This window comes from Boleophthalmus pectinirostris, unplaced genomic scaffold (genome assembly GCF_026225935.1).
Source record: "Boleophthalmus pectinirostris isolate CB_2022bp ecotype Guang Dong unplaced genomic scaffold, ASM2622593v1 HiC_scaffold_1, whole genome shotgun sequence".
NCBI lineage: Eukaryota > Metazoa > Chordata > Actinopteri > Gobiiformes > Gobiidae > Boleophthalmus > Boleophthalmus pectinirostris.
The window spans coordinates 24213091-24236705 of NW_026570970.1; the positions used below are offsets into that span (position 1 = coordinate 24213091).

The following is a 23615-nucleotide window of genomic DNA, read 5'->3' on the forward strand; positions in this document are numbered from 1 at the left end:
TATCAGATTTGAGTGTGCATGTAACCACAGCTAGTGTTCAGAAATGAATATTAACTAAAACAATAAGGAAGCATAATAGTTTTCTACAAAAACGATCTGCCCCTAAGGCTAAGCAAATATAAGAACAGAGCAGTAATTAAAATAATATTGTGTGCCAACAGTAAAATTGTTCTTTGTTCAAACTGTAAGAAATAATTACATACACTCAAATCTTTTCCCATAGATGACAGAAATCTGTGATGTGAGCAAATGTGAGGGGTGTTTATGTTTGTCTATCAATGAGCACAGGAGCAAGTCACAAAAGCACTCACTTCACATTAAGAAGGTTACACGTTTGAGCTTTAGGTCTAAATTAAGACTTAGGTGATAATGTAACATGGTCAGGATAAAACTTCAAATCACATACTTTTACTGAGGACTGAGGAGTGCTTGTGGACCTCTCGAACAAAATCGCAAATCTTGATTATACTTAAATGAACTGCACAGCCTTACAATTAACATATTGTTTAGTAAAATATCCAAGATAAAATTTTCACACTTTGCTAAAACTGTTTCTCCACACACTGCTGAACATAATACACAGACAAGCAGCCCGTGTTACGATCTCAAATATGCATAAATAAGTGGAGATTACATGCGGAGCCAGGAGTGCATGTTTGGACACAGACGTCAGTGTAGAAAGCTGATCGCAGTCACTCAGAGCTGTGAACAGGAGGATCACAGTGGCCTAAAATAACCTCCAACTTTTGCATCCAAATATGCATGTTCGCATGTAGCTACAGCAGTATTTTCAGAGGAAAGTTTAAGCCACTTCCTCAATATATCATTAGACGAACGTCTGGGGTTAATTATTTGAGATCCTCCAGATGAAGAACGCAAGCTCAAAGTTTGCAGGGCCATTTTATTTCCCTACTTGTCAGCATACTGGAGTGCAAGGACTCAGGATTACAATTAAAAGGGCTGCACTATTCATCTAAATCAAATTGAAATTGCAATTAGAACAGTTGCAATTATCATACTGAGTTGCAATTATCAAATTGCAACAGCTGCAATTTATGTCCTCTGTGCACCCTATAGTGTAGACCACTACAAACTGTTCTGAAATGCATGGGTTCTTCTAGAAATCAAACAGTTCATATTTCAGTTTTCTCTCAAATGCTCCTGATGAAATCATAAACTGCACATCAAATTGAAATTAAAATAAATGCTAAATGGTCACATGTATACAGCAAATTTCTACCTTCAAGGAACTCAAAGCACTTTACATCAAGGAACAACTCACCCATTCAAACATAAAATGTCAAGAGCAGCATTCAAACAGCCAACCATCAGATCAAAGGACAAGCCTGGTACTCAAACTTTTCTGGTCCACAAAATAAATACAATTTTTTATTGTACTAATTTAATAGCGCAATGAACACAATTATTTAGAAACATTATTACAATGGAAAGATGAAGCAGAAACCATTAAAATTAAGGCAAAATTACCCAAGGTTAGACTAAAACATCTTTTCAAAAACTCGCTCTCCGATGAGGCAGTGCAAGTTACTGTCAGTTGTCCAAAACAAGTGAAGTTTACACAACCATATGGTATTTTTGGGCTTTTGTTTACACTCCCACACTACTATTGTACAGGGAGTTGTATAACCAAGTAGTACACAGACCATTTTAACTCTTAAGCCATTCTAATACAATTCACGCATGCTTCAAAACAATATACCTTGATCTATCTAGTATTTATTTTAAACCAAGAAATAATACAATGACACTACATTTTACAATCCCTGGATAACTCTATGCATTTCACTGAATAAACCAATGAAAATGTCCAATTATCACATTTTAAGAGTAATTTATGGCAATGTTTACCCGACTAAATCCCCTCCGGACTGGATAGACCATCCAAGAAACTTTAACCACTCCTTCGAGCCAAATAAACACAGGCAAAACAATGACGTCAGATGAGAGGAATGGTTTTATAAGAGGTGCTGAAGATGAAGTGGTGTAGAGAGACGCGAGAGTGAACAGCAGGTCGATATGAGGCTAGTTTTAATGTTTCCGAATTCAAACACTATGCCCGGGCCAAGTGTCTGCTGCCTGCCAAGTCTAAAATGGGCGTTTCAACTTCTCTCCGTTCGTTACACTGAAAGATGAGGAGCAGATAGAGCTTCTTGATAATGGAAAAAAAAAAAAAAAAAAAACTTAATTATTTGGTTCCTTCTTTGCCAAGAATATTCCTCAGAAGGGCATTCAGCTTGTATGTAGATCTCCATGGAGACAGTTACATGCAGTTTAGATGTGAGATCCGTGGAGAAGTGACCCTGCTCACAGTAAGAAAGCATGTATTTCTGAGTAATAAAACAGATCTTCATATTTATTTATGTTTATTAACATTATTACGTTTATTTTTCTCCATATAGACAAAAAGGTAGCAGACCGCCAAACTAGAAAAGTTACATAGTGCCCTTTTAACATGCTGAGGAGGAATAGACTTATTATTTATGAGCAATGTTTTGTAATTCCTGTTTTAAAAGTCCTATATTATGCAATGAAAAAAAAAATCCTCCTCAAAAACATACCTGGAGCTGTGTTTGTTTCATTCACACATGTCTGAGTAACTCTTTATTATTTGTCTGTCTACATCCCCAAAGCTCAAAATGCTCATTCCACCTTGTGGTGTCTTGAACCGATTTCAACCGCTTTCAAATTAACAGTTACCCTTTATGTTTTGTTCATTAGAGCTTGGCCATTCCAGGGCTCAGATCATCCAAATGATTATTCCAGTGAAGGTGTGTAGAGTTTAAAAATACAGTGGAGCACTTCATGTATTACCACATGATATCACAATGTGGAGTATTTTCTGGTTGAGAAAAAGGGTTTGTTGGTTAAACATTTGTGAATGAAACAAAATAGGAGCAGGGTTTATAAGATTTATGTTCTTCCTGTTCCTTTTGTTCATGCAGCAAAGACAAGACAAATAATCATAGAAAAATGTGTTTATGTTAATTTTTGTTGTTGTTGTTGTTGTTCTCTTTGAATTGATGTCAACAGATTAATAGCATGAGCAATAAATTAATAAATGTCAAATACAACTCCAGGTATGTTTTGATGAGGAAGCACCATTATAACAATGATCAGAAAATAATGTAATATAGGCCCTTTAAAAGCCACTGTTGTTGTCATGTTTGGTTTTGTGGGGCAGACAGTGCATATCTTTCAAAATGGATTTAAGCAATAACTGCAATAATCACAATTAAATTTCAAGTCATTGCACAGCCCTATGAGGAGTACGATGTAAGCAAGTGTTTTCAGCAGTATCAGAATAAGTGTTACAAGGACAAACATGATAGAAAACATTAAAGAATACAAGCTGGAAAAGTGAATGTACATAGAGGAGCAACAGGAGGTAGTGTTTGGGTGATGTTATTCCCACGAGAGACGCTCACTTCAAACATGTGACAGACTGTTCAGCACTGCAGCAGCTGTACAGGTGAAGGTCTGTGGACCACAGGAACTATAGTAAAGCACATGCAAATGTCTATCAACTTCTATGGGATGTTCACTGAAAATGTCTACACACATTTTAGTTGTTAGTCGTTTCTTGTCTAAATTGAATGCTTCACATATTATTATAGAAAATAGATTATTTGTATTACTGCATATTACATTACTGCAGATATCTAAAGCCAAAATAGACCATTTTTGGCAAATAAAACTGACTTAATACTAGGGATGGGCATGATTAATCGATTAATTGATAATTGATCATTAAGAAATTCATCGATTACGTTCATTTTAATCGACAAACTGAATGTAGGTTGATGTGAAGTGAAGTGAGGGTCCATGTGCACAGTGTACAAAGCAGCACATATGTTTCGGTGTCCAGTGGGAAAAAGTTTTACCAGGTGGGAGTCGCGCGACGACGAGGACCCACCTCCCACCCCCCGTACGGTGTCCCGGTTTTGACAAACGTAAATATGGTCACACTAACCTGTATTCCACTGAATCATGTCTTTTAATCCAACAGAAGTTGACCGCATCAGCGACACAAGAGCTGTAGTTTTATCTTCGCTGAGTGTATGCAAATTAGCGATGCGGTTTTAGGTTTCGTTTCTGTGAGAGTTGCGCAAAACTGCATAAAACACATTATAATCTCAAACGGGCTGATGTGGCTCTAGAGTCGCTACGGTTTATATGTCGTAAAGTTGAATTTATTTATGCAGATTAGTAGTGCAGATAGTAATAATAATGATGATCATTTTAATATAAACACGTTAATGATTAATCGATAATCGATCGTTAATTCTTCCGACGATCGATTAAGAAAATTTCATTGAATGCCCATCCCTACTTAATACTTAATTGGTGTATGTGAACACCATGTGTTCTACGTGCAAATCATTTTAATGTGGAACTTTTCAGTAGCATACATAATTATTGCATAGAGGTTTGTCCAGTTTATTTTGGGAAGACTGGGATGATTAAAACACTTTTGAGGGCCTAAAATGTATTTCTTGACAAATACCCGTAGCTATCGTTCCATCCTCATCATTTACTGCTGCAAGACTGACCCTTCAAATATTCTGGCATTATCATATTTTCAATTAAAATCCGGCGCTGCTTCACTCGATGCAATTCCATTGGTGTGACCGGTGGCTTTGACATCTAACCCTCATCTCCATAGTAACAATAGTTATGGACACAAGGGCGTTGACCTTTGACCTATGACTGTGCATGCGAGTCGTGCTACAGGGGGATGGTCCACAGACACTCATGGGAATAGCAGGCAAGCTCCAATGCTTGTTTAGTCTTTACCACCGTAGCCCCAAACCAAACAGCACTAAATGGGCCAAGGGGTGCACCACCAGATAAAAGTAATGTGATATTCTAGTAACAAAAAAAAAGAAAAATCTTTGTAAATCACAAGATGAACTGTGTGAAAATCTTAACAGGCTAACAAGGGCCTAGGCCAAAACTGAGGGGAATGCATTGACTATTTAAATGTTACAACACATTTTAGATTCTGAGAAGAAAAATAACTCTGTACTAAGTTTATAGAACTTTGGGGAGGACGATGCACTAGCTAGTTTGTGTTGCAGTTACAATGGAGACATAAATAAAAAAAATCTATGCATTAACCCCATGCTATGACAATTATACTGCATTCACACTTGTCTTGTTTTGGTCCTGATTTGATCATGATTAAGTCCTGATCTAGATTTGGTTTGGTGCTGTTCTATCATTATGCAACTGTCTAGTCCAAGTTTAGGTTTGGGTTTAATCATACACACACACACACACACACACACACACATCAATCATGGTGAATTGTGAACTTTCAGAAGAAGACTTTTTTTTACCTCTTAAAAGCAAAGGAAAAATATAAACTGTAAATGAACTGTGATAAAATCAAAATTGTGATCTGGCTCCACAAAAATCCTGATATTAATGATTTGTCATATCTCCCAGCCCTACACACATTATTCCCAGTGTCTTATTAACCCATCTCTGGAGCGGGCGGTCTCTGTGACTGCCCGCTCTCTCCATCACTGCAGTGTGTGACCGGGCTCATTTCATCTCCATATCTGAGAGCGCCGGGGCCAAGGATGACACACTGACAGATGACATCCCGCAGATCCAAGGCCATGCACACCCCAGTAATTACCCACACTCTTATGTAATAAATGCTCACACGGCATTTAGTTAACCGACACACAGTATGTCATCTGGATAAATGATTGTGTCAAAACTGAGAAGATGCAATTTCTTTTGCTACTGTTATGTTGGTCCATTGACTGTATATATAAATGGACATAACTAACCTGCTAGCCACCGCCTTCCCAACAGGGCGACTCTGGCTACCACTGACTTTACATTGTAAAACATCGCCCCTCTCTCTGGAACTGCAGCTGTCAGACTCGTAAATTTTATCTGTTCGTATTAATCTTTAAGATCTACATGATTCTGTTTTTTTTATTTTGCTATTTTGTTCATAAATAAATTCCTATTTCTAATGAAGAACTTGGCTCCACATTCACTCCTATGACAGCACAAGACCCTATGGGTGTCATCACACTCCCTCAGTCCACTTCACTCTATGTGTTGGTCTGATAAAGTGCATCTGCCATTGAAAAGAAAAGCAATGCTGGGTACATTTACATGGACATTAAAAAAATCATTACAACAATCAGATAACACAAGAATTAGGTCTGATTTGTGGCGTGTTTACATGCACAAAAGAAGTCTGATCATCAAAACCACAGATAATCAGACAATGATCAGATTTTTGCATTAGCATAAACATAGACACTGTCAGAAATCAGATTGAAATGGAGCACAGCAAATAGTTTAGTATTATTACGTTAAATTGGGAATAGAACAGACAAAAATAAATAAAAATCACAGTCAGAACACAATTTCGACTATAGCACAATTTATAGTTTCTTGTTAGTATCTCTAAATTGCCTTCTAAAAGTAACTTACACCATCCTCTTCCTCAGGAAGGTCATATGGCACTGTGATTGGTCACACTCCTTCTAGTCCACTTCTTTATACAGTCTGTGGTTTGAACATACAGCTGCATTAAACAGGAAAGCAGTGCAACACAATACGATCACCAAAATAGCAGATCATCACAGGAAATATATATTTTTATTATTATGAGATCCTTGGGGATATATGCTACTGAAAATTTAAAATAGATTTGTTTTAGTCAGTTACAGAAATGTGCCATAAAACACCCATAAAGGACCCCCACTTTACTGTTCTAGACATATTGTTACAAAAATGCAACTTTATAATAATGTACTCTTGTGTTTACTTATTTATTTCCGTTTCCAATCATATTTTAACATCTGTTGCCTCCCTCAAATGGATTTTAAGAAATAAACAAACTAATTGCCAATGACGATACAAGACAGGAGGACAACACCAGCTGTTCTCCAATGCTCCTTCAGAGGAGTACACGCTATAAAAACTTGGGTACAAAAGAGCTCCATAGAACTAAACAGGGGTACAAGCTGAAAAATCTAATATTTCCTGGACAGTACTGTAGTATGCGATTTATTATTAAGAAATATATTTTAGTTATGTTTAGTTTTTCCAAGGATAAAAATAGAAAATAGCAAAACAAAAAAATAACCTGCTATTGGCAGATGCACTGTTTTGACAACAAATAATAAATATTGCCTGCACACTGTAATTCCAAATCATTCAGCCAGTGCCTTATAGCTATCTAATAAAGAGAGAGTAGTAAAAGATGCACAGACTTGCTCACCAATAAACTGCGTTGTTACAAGCACTCCCCCATACACAACTGTGAGCTGCCGTTACTGTATGATTCTCCAGTCATCCCAGGAGACAGGCAGAGGAGATGTCTCTCTTTTAATTACCATTCAAACAGCATGCAGTTTGCTTGTAGGGATGCTCCAATATATTGTTAAAAATAATTAATTTATTTTCCGACATCAGCGAATAAGTCAAGATAAGAAATAATTAAGAGCAGCTTCTAATGAGAATTGAGCTTCTAATGGCTTTAAGACACACAGTTACCAGGCAGAAATATAGACGTTTCTGTGTACAAAGACACTAGTGCATTCAATAGGAAAAACGTATGTGTTTAAAATCGTATCTTTTAAAGTAAACATATTTGAGGTTAATATTGTGACTAGGCAAAACACAATAATTACTATATTGATTTATCCTTCAATATATGTTTAAATGGAACAATAAATTTGAAGGGGGGGATCAATACTTATTCTGGGTAATTTTTCTTAGTATTAGCCAGAAACTTTTTTTTCTGTTCTATGATTAGATTTCTAATGGTTTTCAAACTATGGCTATCATCATTTGTGGTCATAGTAATTAAGCAATTCAAATAAAAATTTTAAGGGGGAAAAGTCCTCACAAAGTCCTTCAAATCAGGAAGGAATAGTTTGCCTGAAACACATGAATTGATACAAACTAACTACTAAAGTGGGGATTTTAGGTGCAGATAATTCTATTTTAGGATTATCGTGTCAGTGGCATTATAATTTTTTTGTTGATTCTCTTCAGTAATATATCGTACTTCGAAATGTGTTGAAAAGAATGAAAAGAATCATGCATTGTGAGATAGGACATTTTATTCTAGACACTATCTCTAGGCACAAGGAGTGGGGCTGCAGAATATATTTATTATATATTTAAAGCTCTAACTGCAGCTTGAGTTGGCTTTATCATCAAATCACAAAGGCTGTAATTATTTAGATAAAAGGGCCTTTTTTGTTTACATGGAGTAAGAAGCATATTTCACAGGCCTACGTTACATCTGTAGTAATACAAGTGATTCCCTCTACAGATTACTACTAATAATAAATGATTACATGATATAGGTAACACCTTACTTCCTTGTGAAAAGCAAACTCACACTTAGTACAACCTCATGGTAATGGCAGGGCAATGCATTGCATCTGAGATGAAAGGACACAACATCATTTCTGAGGCTGTCGCCGAGGTAATAGAGGCGTTGCCACGGCAGCCAGGTAAACACAGGTAAGATGACAAGGAGAGGAGATTAACGGTGGGATCGCAATGACAAACTATCTCGGCAGTGGACAGGCCTAAAGTAAACAGCAAAGGCATGTTTAGAAAGCTTAAAGTTCAAATGTGTCTTTAAGTAATCTCATAGTACAGGAGACACTGCATCTGTCAAAGTAAAGTAAGTAAAAGTCGATAAATTAATGTGGAAAAGTCATTGAGATGAACCCATTAGAATTCCTATATTGTGACAGGGATGACTAAGAAACTCCATTCACAATGAAAACAACAGACAGCTTTCTTCTAGAGGAAAAAGGGAGGTTTACAGTGCAGACAAGGTAACAAGAAGAGCAAATAAGGTTAAGTTTTCAAGGAGAACGAGATTCTTTTTAAAATCTAATCAGAAAGTAAAAAGAAAGAGTTACTTGGACAATGCATTTGAATAATTCACAAAGGATATGCATGAGGCCTGACTGAGCATAATACAGATTGATCAACGTAATGAAAGACAGAGAACTACTGAGGACATTTTGAATTCATAACAATAAAGTTTCGTTCCCAGAGTACTGTCAGCATTGTCAGACTGAATTGCTCATTCAGAAACCATGTGGGAATATGAATTTGCCCAGACTAAATTATTGTAATCTTTTGTTTGTAAATATGACATGATAATAAGTTAGAATGGCACTCCCAGGCTGCTTGCTGCTTCAACAAACCAATCCAATACACAAAACATGCACTTTGTAACTTTCCTGGGGTGAGGAGAGTCAGCCAACTGCTTGTCTCCATAGAGTTATTATTGCTTTTTCAGAAATATTCCATAGTATGCCATTAACTTTAACTATTTTGTATGCATTCCATTATAGGTGTTTTTAATGCTAAAAATCTTAAAATCTCACAGTGATCCGAGTTTCCTCTCCAGAGATCATGCAAACTGAAAAGTTTCCCACTGCACCAATTTACTCCAAACGTACTACTTCGTCAGTAGGTACAACTACATGATCAAACCATTTAATTAAACATTAAAGACATAATACAAAATACAAAATTCACCTACATAACATATTTGTTTTGTATCAGGTGTCTTCCATAAAATGTGAAAATCACTACAGTTTTACGGAATATGATTTGATGAAACAACCGCAGGGAAGGGAACTATCAAATGCGGTGGAGCAACCGTTGTTCATAAGAATTTGCAATAAAGATACTATGAGTGCCGGGGTTTCAATGACCAGAGAAATGTCACGTATTGCGTTAGGCCCGAACTCAGAGTGACTTTGAGCTAATTCTTATTGCACAGCCACTGTCTGGTGAGTCATCTCTGCATCTGATGTACTCTGAGCACAACAAAGACAGGGGGTAATAATATCCTACCAAAGTCTGTTACTGCCGAAACAGGACACTGTGGGAGCTGTACAGTGACGGTTAGAGATTTAACTAAGATGTGTTTCTATGATAAATTATACAGAAACTGTACACTATTAATATTAAGAGTAAAATGGTTTTACAGTTCTGCTTAAATTACAGTTTGTAAACTCTTCATGTGACCAGTTCCGATAACACATTTTAAAGTACAATATATTGCTGAACTAAATAGATGATAAACGATAATATTCAGAATGACATAAAACCCCTAAAGCAGGATTATCCCCCAAAAACTTCTAAATGTACAATAATGTTTAAAAACATGAGCTACTTTAAATAAATAGCAAAATAAATCACTAAGTACTTATTAAGAAAAAAAATCCCTACTAGTAAAAAGAAAACATTCCCATTATATTATAAATACTGACCTAAACATATTGTTCTGTCATGTATCGAACCATAAGTCAATATAGTAATTATTGTGATATGTCTACATGTATAATATACTTTCTTCTTTATCATTCCTTTTCAGGAGTGTTGGGGAAAGAAGACTGAGGTTGAGTAGACATTTGGACAGAAGTAATTTTTAGAATTTACAATTATCAATTCATGCACTTGTGGTAGAACACATTTCAGCTTTCAAAAAAGAAGCAATAAGTCTGTGTTCAGTGTAGTGTCAAAAAGACATTTAGAATAAAACAACAATATAATCTCATAGGTAACATTACAAAAAGCATTTTAGATCATGTGAAATAGTGTATGTAAAATATTTAGTACAAAAGTTCATCTTAAACCCATGCTATCCCGCAGTAGCAGGTCCGCAGCAGAAGCCCAAACTGCACTGGGGCATAAGCTGCCCTCATTGTTGACTCAGCACTTTTGCCTCTTCATCTATTTCCATAGCAACACATCTATTCCCCTCCTCAACCTTTATTACCTCACGTGGACATTCGGGACTGACCCATTTGACTCCCATGGCGCTGTATTACATTAGTGTGTCTCTCAAAAACACATTTTCGCTCCTTCACAAGAGCCTTAACCCAGCAGGAGACTGACATCCACATGCACTTACACACATACAATGAATGGAGAGATTAATTCAGACTTTCATCATTGGGTGGGGGCCCCGTGGTGTGTGGGGTACTGTGGGGGTCTGTGGGAGGTGGAAGGTGGAGACTGCGGGGGTCTGTGGAGGCTAATGGGTTATATGTGTGAATGTGGCGTGTGTGTCCAGGACCAATAAAGGCAGCACTAGAGCGCAGTCTCAAAGGGACTCTAAAACAAACAGAAAGTGGACAGGGCTAAGGACAGAGTAAGCTCTAAGCACTGTGGATATTTCACTTCAGGGTTTATGTACTAGAATATGAAGTAGTGCAAGATAAATTCAAGTAAAAGAACTGATACTTTGAACCGTAGAAGTGAGTATATACACAAGACGATTTATTGGGTTATACACTATTGAGTAACTTCAGCTGTGCTTCTTGCTATAAGAAAACTATTAATTTACTTACCAGTGCAGTCAATGTAAATACCAATTCCACTTCCATTACTAGTATACACTACTGTGTAACACAGAATATGCATGAACATGTGTGATTTTCCAATATTAAAAACTAAGAGTATCAAATTGCAAGCTCTTTTGCTCCAGGTGCACGCAAAAAGAACAGAGAACTACACAGACCTTTGCTGTTTAGTGCAGCTGATATGAAGAAATGACTGTTTAACACTTTTTTTTTTTAAAACCTTGTAAGTTGATGACATACAGGAGTCATTTTGATATTAAAGGTCAGGATGATCCAAAAACAGCATAAATACACAAAAAAGTTCAAAGTTCAAATTATATGTATCACTTACTAAATAAATGATCAATTGTATTGCACAATGTAAAACAATAACAACCAATTTCCAAGTTTATGATCAAGACCAGCACATTAGATAGAGTTAGTGCTTGTAGTTTATCTGACAATAAAATTTACTCTTCCTTGTCTGGGCGGTTAAACTCTATTGACTGTATTGAAATAACATGTTAAGTCTTTGGATTCCTGTTCACTGGCTGTGAATGAGTGACCGCTCACTCCTCCGCTCTTCATCACATTGAAGTGCTCTACTGCTTAAATCAATTCTGTTCCCGACCTGATCCTATATATCGCAGGGGCGGGCACAAGCTGATGCCAATGCTTCTGTTACTGTGATAGTTCACTGTGTTCCTGTTCAATAAATGAGTAAATCACACAGCAACAAAAACTCAAACCTAACTGTGCACAACCACCTTTTCTCATTTAAAACTTGACAAATTTCTTTCTATATTTGTCAAACAGTAATCTCTTGACAAATGTGTTTACCGTGACGAGTTACAACCTGCAGTATTTGGTCAGGATTATAGTAAAAAAGCTCTAGTAATAGCGTCAGTGCTATTGTGTTCATTTGACAGCCTTACTTTTTCCACATTACATCAGAAAATATTTGTATATTAACTTCCATCTGAGCCAAAATTAGGGTTCATAGGTCTAAACAAGATTATAAAGCATGTATTACTGGAAAATGCAATACTAAGACTTAATCTAAACTCAACTGGACCCAATCAGAATTGAAAGTTAGGATGAACCAAAGCTTTATGTGGGAAAGTTGAAAAACCTACAGCGTATAACAAAAACAAATCTGTTTCTTCACTTGTACAACAGGATATGCCTAAAATAAACCCAAAAGTGGCTCTCCTCCTAGAGTTTGCAAATCACTATCTTAAACCAGAAAAATGAAGTCATTGTTTGCTTTTGAGTAAGACAGCACAACTGCCAACTCACATGTGTTTTCAATGCCACCACAAGATCTTGAGGAAATATTTTGATACTCATAAATCCTCTATAAAGCTTCATTCTTTATCTTGTATTGCAGCCACAGATAACATGGATCTCTCCCACAGACTAGAGGTTATGAAATAGTGCACAGCTGCAGCATGTGGCCACAGGGCAGGAGCAGGACAGTAACAACCAGAACAGACAGGTGACCCGCGAGGTCTCCCACATCTCCGCTCCCGTCTGTGGCTCACCGCAACTAATTATACCTCAGTCACAAACACCCAGAGGCACACCCAAAACAATGCCTAATTTAACACAAGTGGTACACTACAACTACAGTGTAATAACAGCTATCCGTGTGAAACATGGAGCACTTCCTCAGAAAGATTTTGAGACAAACTTGCTCCTCTGCGGTGCGTCCACAACTTCAGCCTGGTACAAGTTTGTCTTCACCAACTGTCACATGAGTTGTGCTGCACTCAGGTCTGCTGTATGTGTGCCCATTCTGAGCACGTGGATTTGCACGTATAAAGCAAACAGCATTTGAGGCAGGGACCATGTACAACCCATTTTCCACAGCATGGATGTTGGGCTTATCCCTTTAACCAATTCTATTACTTTTCACAAGCTGAGATGAAGAAGTGAAGTTGACAGTTCTCAAACAGTTCCCATAAGTCATGGGTGTTTTTTTTTTTTTTTTTGCAATGGTTGAGTGTTTGAAACAGCAACAGTGAGTAAATTACCTACCTTTACAGGGGAGCTCCTGGTGGCTGTGGGCAGCTCTCTAATAGCACTGCCCGGGGAAGAAGCGCACATTCCTGCTGCGTAGCCCTGAAGCGAGCCCCCGGGAAGGGACTGCCGACTGCCCGTTCCGTTGCCTCGTTGGGGTCGCTGCTTGATCCCGTCCAAGAGGCGAACCAGGAGGATGTTCGCGGGGAGGTCGTCCACCCCGCAGTCCACCAGGATGCGGCACTCCGGGCAGCGGAGCTCGTTTCTGGAGCTCACAATGTTCTCCAGGCAGCGGCGGCAGAAGGTGTGCTGGCACGGCAGCACCTTGGCCGTGGTGTCCAGGCGTTCCAGGCACACCGAGCACTCCAGCAGATCCAGCAGCGACGAAGACTCGTCCATGTCGGCGGAGAGCGTGAGCATCTGGGCTTCACTGTCCGGGACGTCGCGGAGACTTGTTTGTGTTCAGTGTAAAAGAAGCGAGACCACAGAACATTCTGGGAGGCGGACCCTGCTCCACAGCACTGGAGTCCCCGCGCGCAAAGAGGCAGTTCCCGGGAGTTGTGGAGGAAGGCTCTCCGCTGATCACTCTCCGTCTCCCGAAACGTGTTTGTGTTTCGGTGGCTCTGCGCTCGTCTCCTCCTCCCGCTCTCTCCAACAGCAGCTGTGCACAAAACGGTGAGGTCACGCTCTCATCATCATCATACGCGCGCCCATCAAAACCGCGGCGCGCGCACGAACCTGAGGCAGAGATACGGGGGAGAGAGAGAGAGACCACCGCCACAAATGGGAAGGTCCCCTGCCGCTGCTCTTGTTGCCAGCCAGGTTTTCTTCCCACACCTTCAGCACTGGGCAAAACCAGAGCTGCCCTGACCGCTGTGGAACCGGAGAGCAGCGGAACAAAGACGCATAGCTACTGTACTTTAAATAACTGTATTGACAAAACCATCAACTTTATACGAGGATGTTTCCAGCGTTTTTAAATCTAGGCTAGATTGAATATTTCAGTATAACCCTAAATTTCATCGGCTGTTCGTGTACTACATTCAAAAGAATCCATAGTGTTTAATATGGAACAAAAGCAAAGAGGCCATCACCTTATGCTGCCCACCTGGCACAGACCTCCTGCATTACCTCAACAACTTCAGCACTGTATTGCACTGGGAAAGTAGGTTTGTGGCGACACCCGGTGGTGACAATTGAATTGGATTTTTCCTCGTTTCCACTGCAATCCATTTCTTTCAATTTTAGATAAGATTTTAATGGTGGTTAATGGTGTAATAATTAGTAGATTTTTTTGGTGTGTTATGTGCTTATTTTTTTAAATAAAGTCATCTGTTTTATGTCAGCCTGAAAGCTCTTCTTTGCACTTCAACATGCACATGTACATAGATAAAATACAAAATGTCTAATTAATTAAACTGTCAATTAGTCAGACTTCTAGCCTATATAGACTGTTGTCTTTCCTGTGTCTATGAACTAGCTTATTCCCTGTTCACCTGTTCAGACGTGCCCTGCTCTCACTCTCCCAGCCTAGGGAAAGATTTACGCGCGTGTGTATGTGTGTACGTGGTATGACAGAGACGCCTTCCCAAGCATGATGGGGGCTCGCCTGTTACCACCCACGATGAATTGTGAAGGCCGAGAATGCAGTAGCCAATGAAGTATGAGACTGATGTGTTTTGGCTACATAATGCAATTCAAAACAATGAGGGTATGTTTTAGCCATTTAAGTGCACACATGCATGGGGTAAGAAGAAAAGCAGCCTTTGTAAGCAAACTGTAAGCTATGCTGCACCATACAAAGGGTAACTTCAGGACTTGTGCCATCACTAAACCGGCTTTGTATTTTATCTCCAGTCTACAGACATTTTTATTGCTCTATTTTTGCCCATGATGGCTTAATGTTGCAATAGCAGAGCAATCTCAACAGCTAAAACCTGTGCATTTGTATTGTTGAAAAGACTATTGTAACACCATTACAAAAGTGATTCTCACACTAAAATAAAATGGACTAAACTATTTAAAAGATTGCTGTGAACAAAACCAGCAAATATCACAGGATAACCAAAACATAATCTAAAGAATGCGTATTACAAAATGTTATGCAAGTCAAGCCCAGGACTACTGTAAATCAGGACTAAAAATAGATGTAATAACAACCAGACCTGATTGCAAGAAAACTTGGTCTAAATGAGATTTCAATAAAGACATTGCATCATCTTTAATAAACTAATATAAGCTTAACTTAAGGTACACAAACAAACTTTTCTGGTGAAGGGTTCGCCACCTTCTTGCCTCCATACATTTTATTGCAATGCTTGGAATGTTCCACAGTATTTCATAAAATGTATCGATCTTTGTGAAGACAAGCAGATGATACCCCAGGCCAAGTTACAGGTCCAGTCTATATAGAGTGGAACATTATGGTCAAACAATATGGCAGGTGGCTGACCCCCACCCAAGTAAGTTACATAATTCATCTTTAAGAAGATCAAAACCAAACCAAAAATATAGACAACAGTAAACTAAATCAATTTGATGAAACCAAGACACAAGAAGTGCCATCTGTGTACCAGCTGAAGAAGTACCAACAGAAGGGTATTTTGAGAGCCACTACCATAACCACAAGAACTTACAAGAACTGGAAAAGCTTGTAAACTTTATCAAACCCACTCATGTCCTGAGCGCAAATGTCACCGACTTTAGACTGTGATTCTCCACAGCCAGTAATTGAAAATGACAGAAGAAAATTATTATCAGATAAATCTCCCCCTCGATCTATTTGAATTTCACAGTTTGGGTTCCCTTCAGGACAAGACGCTGTCAGCCAAACAAAGGCTGGGTGCTGCTAAAATAAAAACATGTCAATTAGAGAAGCAGCATTTGTCACAAGAGGTAGGATAAAAATGCATTGTGGATTTCATTTTATTGATAAATCAGGCTCAAGTTTTTTTTGTTTGTTTTTTTTCATGAAAGGTTTTGACTTTGGCAGGCACATTTGCATTAAACGTGTTTGCTTGTGCATTCATATTTAAATCAACCCATTTCTTCCACTCCATACGGACTTTAAAGGAGGCTTTTATATATAATTCCTGGACTTATTGATAGCTCTCCTTAGGCAGTCTATCACTCCTTGACAAATAGATGGGTTTTCCAAGTGAATGCCCAAGAGGAAATCAAATTTATAGGCCCAAAATGATTAAATGATGTTATGAATATATATGAGTTTGTACCTATGCCTACACATCTCTCTTATTGAACTATGTCCTGCATTTATGCAAAAAGTAGGTCATCTGACACCCCATCACCATGGCAACTGGTGCTGGTTACAGAGCAGTTAAAAGATGTGACGCCTTTGTGCAGTGAGATTACTGAAGGGGCACTAAGAGGTCACTGAGTTAAAGTGTTACATGAGTTTTAGAAGTTTTACATGGGTTCAGTTTCCTTTTACAGGTACCACTTTGAGGACTTTTTATATTACTTTAAGAATGCCCTATCTTGTCAGATTTCAGAAAGCTAGCAGAGCTGTGCATGAATAATACTTGGATAGAAGACTGTTGGGGCCCCTCTAGGGCAACACTGGCTCTCGTGCATACTGTTGTTGTGTCCTTGAGCAAGGCACTTGACTCACCTTGCCAAGTATGAATATGATATGTGAGTGAGGTTGTTGGTGGTGTATCAAAATGTTTTTAAAATAGTGCTAAATAGGTGCTATACTATACTTCATGCACATTTTAGCACTTTCCTTGGACCAAAGTGCCCAGTTTTGGCAAGTTCCTGTTTCCTAACTTCAGATAGGTTTCAGCAAAGTTGGGCAAGTAGTAAAAAATATTTTTAACCATTAGTCTCACTCTTTCATACAGCAAATTCATAATCTACAAGCAAAATCTATAATTTAGAGTGGTGTATATGATATATTAGCTTTGATTAAAATTTAATTTCTACTTGAAGAAACTCTCTTTGCTTTGCTATCCACATACTGCTTGAACATAACATTAGAGTCATGTTTTAAGCCCATTGGTTTCATGTTTTTGAATCATTGGCCTGGAGAGAACACATTACTATGATGAAAAAGACATCAGTGTCTCACCCATGGAAAGTGCACTGAATCATATGTTCATCTCACTCTTACAGACATCAAACCATCCTAAGGGAAAAGGAAGTTTGTTTTTAACATTTTTTCTAGTAAATTTAAGTTATACCAACTTCATTAAACCAAGAATCAAATTAGGTCTCTACAGATTTATTCTTCGAGCTACTACTTTGAAGTTTTCTTTTTGAAGGTCATGGGGGTGGGGGATAAAGCAACAGTGAGAGAATGATATGTGACAGCTGACGAACAATCTTATTATATTTCCATGAGAACAGTAGTGAATCATTAAAGAGTTTTGTTTATTAATCTTTTATTTTTGTTTAGTTCATTATATTAATAATCAATAACCTATTCTTCAAACTAAATATGGTCTTTGTCTGTGCTCCATTGAATACAGATTAATTTATAGATATATGTAATTGTTGCAATATGTGTAATTTTGTTATTCTAGTGTTCATAATCTGATTGACTGTATTTCTGGAAAGGTTTGCATTGGGTTAAGAAACATGTTTTGAATTGAAGCAAAATGACAAAAAATTCTTAATGATATAAGCAAAAATATAGTATAGATAGGAGCCAATGTCATGATAACACAGCCAAGCCAGCCAGAGTGTAAGAGAATGAAAATAGATACTACTTAGAACTGCTTAGGAATTAGGAACTACTCTAAGCACTTCTGTGTTTTGAGATTGCTTCTTCTATTTAATGAATACATACTGTTTTCATTTTGTGTAATGTAATGTAATGTAATGTAATTTCTGCATAAAAATGTAAAGCTCACTAGCACACTGCACTCTGGTCATCTCTTTTATTTTTAAAGTGCAATAGAAATACAGTTGGATTGGATTGTATGAGACCGCCGCTTGTGCATTGCTTGTTGGTGTATACTGGCATCCATCACAGGACAGTAAGTACAGGCTTTGCTTAATTTGTGTTTTGGTCTGATCAGTGACAGAGCAACCATCTTTCTCTCATCACTACTCACCAGTCTTCTTGTTATCCTCTTCATATCCCCTCCATCCTCTCCTTCATCAAATCTCTTCCTCCCTCCGCTGAGTCAGGAAGCCCCTGGATTGACTTCAATGCAACTCTAAAAGAGGAAGCCGACATATTGTAGACAAGAAAGAGGAGAGAAGAAGATGAAAAGTGATTGAAAAGAGAAATAGGGAAAAATACAGTTACATAAGATGAAATAATATTAGACAAACGCAAAGCAAAAGTGTAAAAAATTATAGATAGAAAGAGAGGGCAGCAGGGAGAGTAATTACAGGACTCCTGGTGTTTTCAAAGCATTTCTTTTATCTTACCCTTCCTGTGGCTAAGAATCAAGATGAAGCAGAGCGGAAGGAGGAGGAGAAGTCCAAGGCCTGGTAGTCCCAGACAGGCAACACACAGCTCAAGTCATTCACAGCGCACACAAACACTCGCTAAACCACTGTACCTGTGATCCAAGGGAGGTGGGATTATTTGAAGAGCCCCCCCCTAAGGTACTATGCAGTGCAGGCTTCACTTGAGTAGGCGACAGACTTGTTTGGCTATGGCATAAAGAACAGTGGAGGGGGATTACAGACAAAAAGTTAATAATACAACTTTAATACCGGTAAAGATTTAACGATGAAAGAGTCTTAGTAATAGAAATAAGCCATTATAAGTGTAATTTGACTAACTATAGCATTATTGAAGTCATGTGTGAAATATGATATAAGCTTAATAATAAGATAATTTTAGCAAATAAATCTTTAGCAATACCTTAATTTAACCTTCACCAAAAATCTACTTTACTAGTCAGTAATTTTACCTTAAAAATAAAAGTGAATTGCAAGTATACCTCAGAAAATCAGAATCTTCAGGCTGGATGGTCATCAGTAGCAGCAACATGGCAGTATGGTGGAAATCATCGATCTGCTAAAGTAAGAAAATAATATTGAATGATGCAGATGGGAGTGATAAGTTTAACCTTTTGAAGATAAATATAAAAAGAACGGATATAATGCAAGAAAATACAGTTTATTGTGACCAGACGTCCCTATTTATCCGGGACAGTCCCAAATTTTGAACCCTGTGTCCCCCGTCCCATTAGATTATCCAAAATCATTCATTTGTCACAGTTTTATACACGAAATGTCTCACGTGTCCCTATTTTTGACCAATTTGATATCTGCCAACAGTAAGGAGAGGCATAAATTGTCATTTGTTTAGGTAAAATACGGAAAAGCTGCTTAAAAATGACCAAAACACAAAAATTGTGATTGTGAAAATGTGATTATACTGACTCACATTAGTGCCGAGTGCATAACAATTTTCCTTAATTTTCTCGTTTCATAATTTTGTTATTACCAACCAGCCAAAACCAGGAAGTCAGTTTTTTATTTTGAAAATCTGTCCACCCGTGTTGTGCTATTTTTGTTTTCTTGCTAGGCTACACATTGGCCAAAACGTGGTTGCCATCCACGTAAAAGTTTAAACAACTCCCTTTACACAGAGTTTGGCCTAGTTTGATTATTACTAGGTATTTTTGGCTTACTAACTGAATAGGATTTTTGTTGGTCCTGAATGGTACTCGCCTCTTGTAAAAAGTATTACAGTAGCTTGCATGGAGCTCTTTTCCCTCGGCCACACTCCCTACCCGTGGACACCAGGGGGCGGTGTTGAATTGTCGCCTACAGCATGTTCTCTTCCCCATCACCGCGTCTTTACCTGGGACCATCTTCACTTTTGTTTTGGGCGGAGAAAAGTCCTCAGGAGGAGCCAGGAGCACACACGGTCCGACATGCGCTCATGTGGTAGCACAAGTTCAACAAACCCGGACTCAGACACATCTCGTGAGATGCTCCAGCTTGGATCTTAGGGACTGAAGGGCGACCCCTGACAGGACCGTCCCGCCGCAGAGCCCACACTGTTCCGCGGACAGTGACGAGCAGCCAGCCCGCCTACCCCGGATCTACAGGTAAGCGTCTCTCAGGAATGTAAAGACAGACTGCTGCAAGACTTGGGGGAAATTCCTGTAGCAATACTTATTATGTGCAACTAAACTTCAGTCAAAGTTTAACTTAATAAAAAGTAACAACAGAAAGTTGTAAGAGATTTGTAAATCCGCTTTTCACTTACATGCAGTTGGTGGAGTTGCAGCCTACCTTGAGTTAAATAGGCTAACTATTCAAGTTCAGCAGATGTCATACGTGATGGTGCATCCTTTAGTTTTTAATCTTTTTTATTTATTTGTTTACTTTTTATTAGGTAAGGCTGTAAGCCTGTGACTGTTAAATGGCTGTTAATGATCAAAATAAGATTGTTGTTGTTTGTTGTGCAATGATAATTCAATAGTTGGTAGTAAAAGTTCAGAGAGAAAGAGTTGTTGTATGTACACCATAGCCTACAACTTAAATCCTGAAAGTGTGAAAATATGTGAAAGGTTCGGTGCATGTTGAAGCAAAGTTTTTAGCCCAAGGTATCGTTCTTTTTCGCCTCACTAGTTTTGCCTTTGACCAAGTTTTGAATCTTAAGTATGTACAGCCTGACTTCACTCTCTTGCTATGTTGCGATTTACGAAAAAGTCATTGTAACCCAAGTGTTTCAGATAGTTTTCATAATTGCATCATCATAGTGAGGACACTGTTTAGGTGACTAAGGTAATTATGACCCCGCACATCTAGCCTATCAGTGCATAATTGTTTTCTGGGTGCCGCCTGGCTGTCCCGGGCCCCTGCGCCGCGGGGGAAGTCCTGCCCGCAGACAGGCAGAGCAGCCCGGCTGGGGACATGCCGCGTCCTGCCGCTCCTCTGAAGTCTGCTGCTCAGCTTTGAACTGTAGCCGCTGGAGGTGGAAATCAATCCATCTATGTCCCCCTCCCTCCCTGTTTTACCTGGATGTCTCGTGCACACAGAGCCCCTAGCGCTTCTCCTCTGCACCATTGCTGCTGCCACTGATGCGTTCAAGTTTGGAGAAGGAGATAGAAAGGCAAAGGAAAAAGTGTTACTCATCTTCAAAAGAAATTAGTGAAGTATCTGGAGATTAAAGGGAGGAGTGAAGGGAAAGTATATTAGGAAGTTAAAGCCTACAGCACTACCACTACTACTGCTGCTGCTGCTATCACTACCACTGCTATACTAAACAAAAATGCATCAAGAAGTAGTCTTCAGAATATAGAGCTTATTTCTCCTGCATATATGTTTAACACCATTAAAAACAAAAATACAAATAAACATGGATGGACGCACTGATCAAATTAGAAAATTAAGTTACTGTGCACTACTACCGCCCTAGCATAGTCATTCTTACCACTACTCTAAGCACGTGTACTAGTACTACTAAAGAAAAAAAGGCTTTGATTTGTCTACATGGTAATGCTAGCAATGCCATGATATACTACTATTACATTTTTTAAAAGAAATATAGACTGTAGAGATTTAAGAGATAAGATGAGTGAAATGTATGAGCTTTGCCTTTAGTATTCTTCGCCATCACATGCCTGTGAGTTGAATACATAATGTGTTTACTCAGCCTATTTGTCTCTTTATCTTTCATTACACTCAGCACTTGAGTTTACACAATGACCTTATTATTTATCAGAGCGTGATCCAACAGAAAGAAAGGAGTCACTGGTGTTTTTTGTGAACTTTATAGCTGTGATTTATAGTATATGTCACAGCTGATTCCAATCTACACAGCATATCCCATTCTCTCATTGCAGTATTTATGGGCCTCCAGAGGCCTCTAACACTTGACTGTTTCATAATGCTTCACACATCTAAGTCTACATCAGGCTAAACACGCCATTCAGTTTACTTATGGAAGTCGAGATATTTCTATTTATTAGCTTACTATATAATTTATGGGTCACATGTTTGGCAAAGGATTTTAGTTAAGCCATATGCATTTAGTATGATTTTCCTATGTAACAATGTCTGCTCTGTCAACTTGGCAACAGAAAAAGATAACATTTGCTTGGTAAATTACATCTTATTTTGTGTGTGGGTGTGTGTGCGCGTGTGTGTGGGTGTGCACGCCTGTGTGCATGTGATTAATGCATTGTCATTTAGGTGTAAAATGTAGGCTACTCATTACAAGAACTGACTATATTTAAAATCAGGAAAATCTGATATCTAATTCGATGCACCAAATCCATAGGATATTCTGTCCTATATTACACAAAATTTACTCATGTGATCTTTAAGCCATGTTATAATACTGTTACCTTATTAAAACATGCCCGAAGTTGTGTTTTGTTTCATTCACACATTTGAGTATCCCTTTATTATTAGTCTTTCAACATCTCAAAAGCTCAAAATGCTCTGCTCCACCTTATGATGTCAATTAAAAGAAGCCTAATTATATAGGGTTTGTGTGCGAATGAAACAAAACACAACTCTGGGTATTTTTTGGATGAGGTATAACATAGATCAGAAAATAGTGTAATATAGGCCCTCTAACAAAGTCAAAAGCATTTTTACTAGCTTTAAAGGAGCACAATGTAGCTTTAGGGAGGTTGACATGGGTCCACCACCTGCTTGTCTCCATGGAGATATTGCTTTGCATGGGAAGTCTTACAGGTTCTACGGTATTACATACCTTTTAATGTTGCATAAAACTAGAAGATATTTTTTTGCACAAAAATACCTTGAAAAACATGCATTCTTACTGAGTGGAGGTACCACTCCACAGTTCTTGATGTGTAAATTTGCCTGGTGGCAAAAACATGTTAGTGTCCATGGAAATTGATCAGTTCAATTCCATAATAAGGAACATTCTAGGAAAAATAATAATGAAGACAAGCAGATAATGGGCTTCCTCAAAAAGTTTCATAGTGCAACTTAAATGATATAACCTGCTCTCTGTATATTACTCCTATCACAAGGCATTTCTTTCCACTGGTTACCCAAATGTCCATGCTTGGCCTTTCTGAATTGGGGACTAAAATGTATGAATTTGGATGTTCTTTTTCACATATGGGGAGTAATTAAAGATTAGAGACACTCTTTACCTGCATCAGATTGCAGTATAAAAGTCTTGTTAGCTCACAATTTGCAGTCTCCTAAGTCTTTAAATTCTCTCGTGACTTTTTAATGGATTGTCAAAGATTTGTGCTTTGAAGATTCCTCCAAACTCACAACCACATC

General features: G+C 38.2%; 2 protein-coding genes across 2 annotated transcripts in view; one reads left to right on the forward strand and one right to left on the reverse strand.

Moving 5' to 3' along the window:
• Positions 1–13826, reverse strand: part of LOC110156080 (E3 ubiquitin-protein ligase SH3RF3) — a 108612-nt gene extending 94786 nt beyond the window's left edge. Inside the window, exon 1 of the mRNA XM_020920264.2 lies at positions 13425–13826. Coding sequence (XP_020775923.2) covers positions 13425–13826 — 402 coding nt within the window. The remainder of the gene's footprint in view (positions 1–13424) is intronic.
• Positions 13827–20264: 6438 nt separating this feature from the next.
• edar (ectodysplasin A receptor) overlaps positions 20265–23615 on the forward strand; it is a 35650-nt gene continuing 32299 nt past the window's right edge. Inside the window, exon 1 of the mRNA XM_055154121.1 lies at positions 20265–20446. The gene's annotated coding sequence lies outside the window, so the exon portion shown is untranslated. The remainder of the gene's footprint in view (positions 20447–23615) is intronic.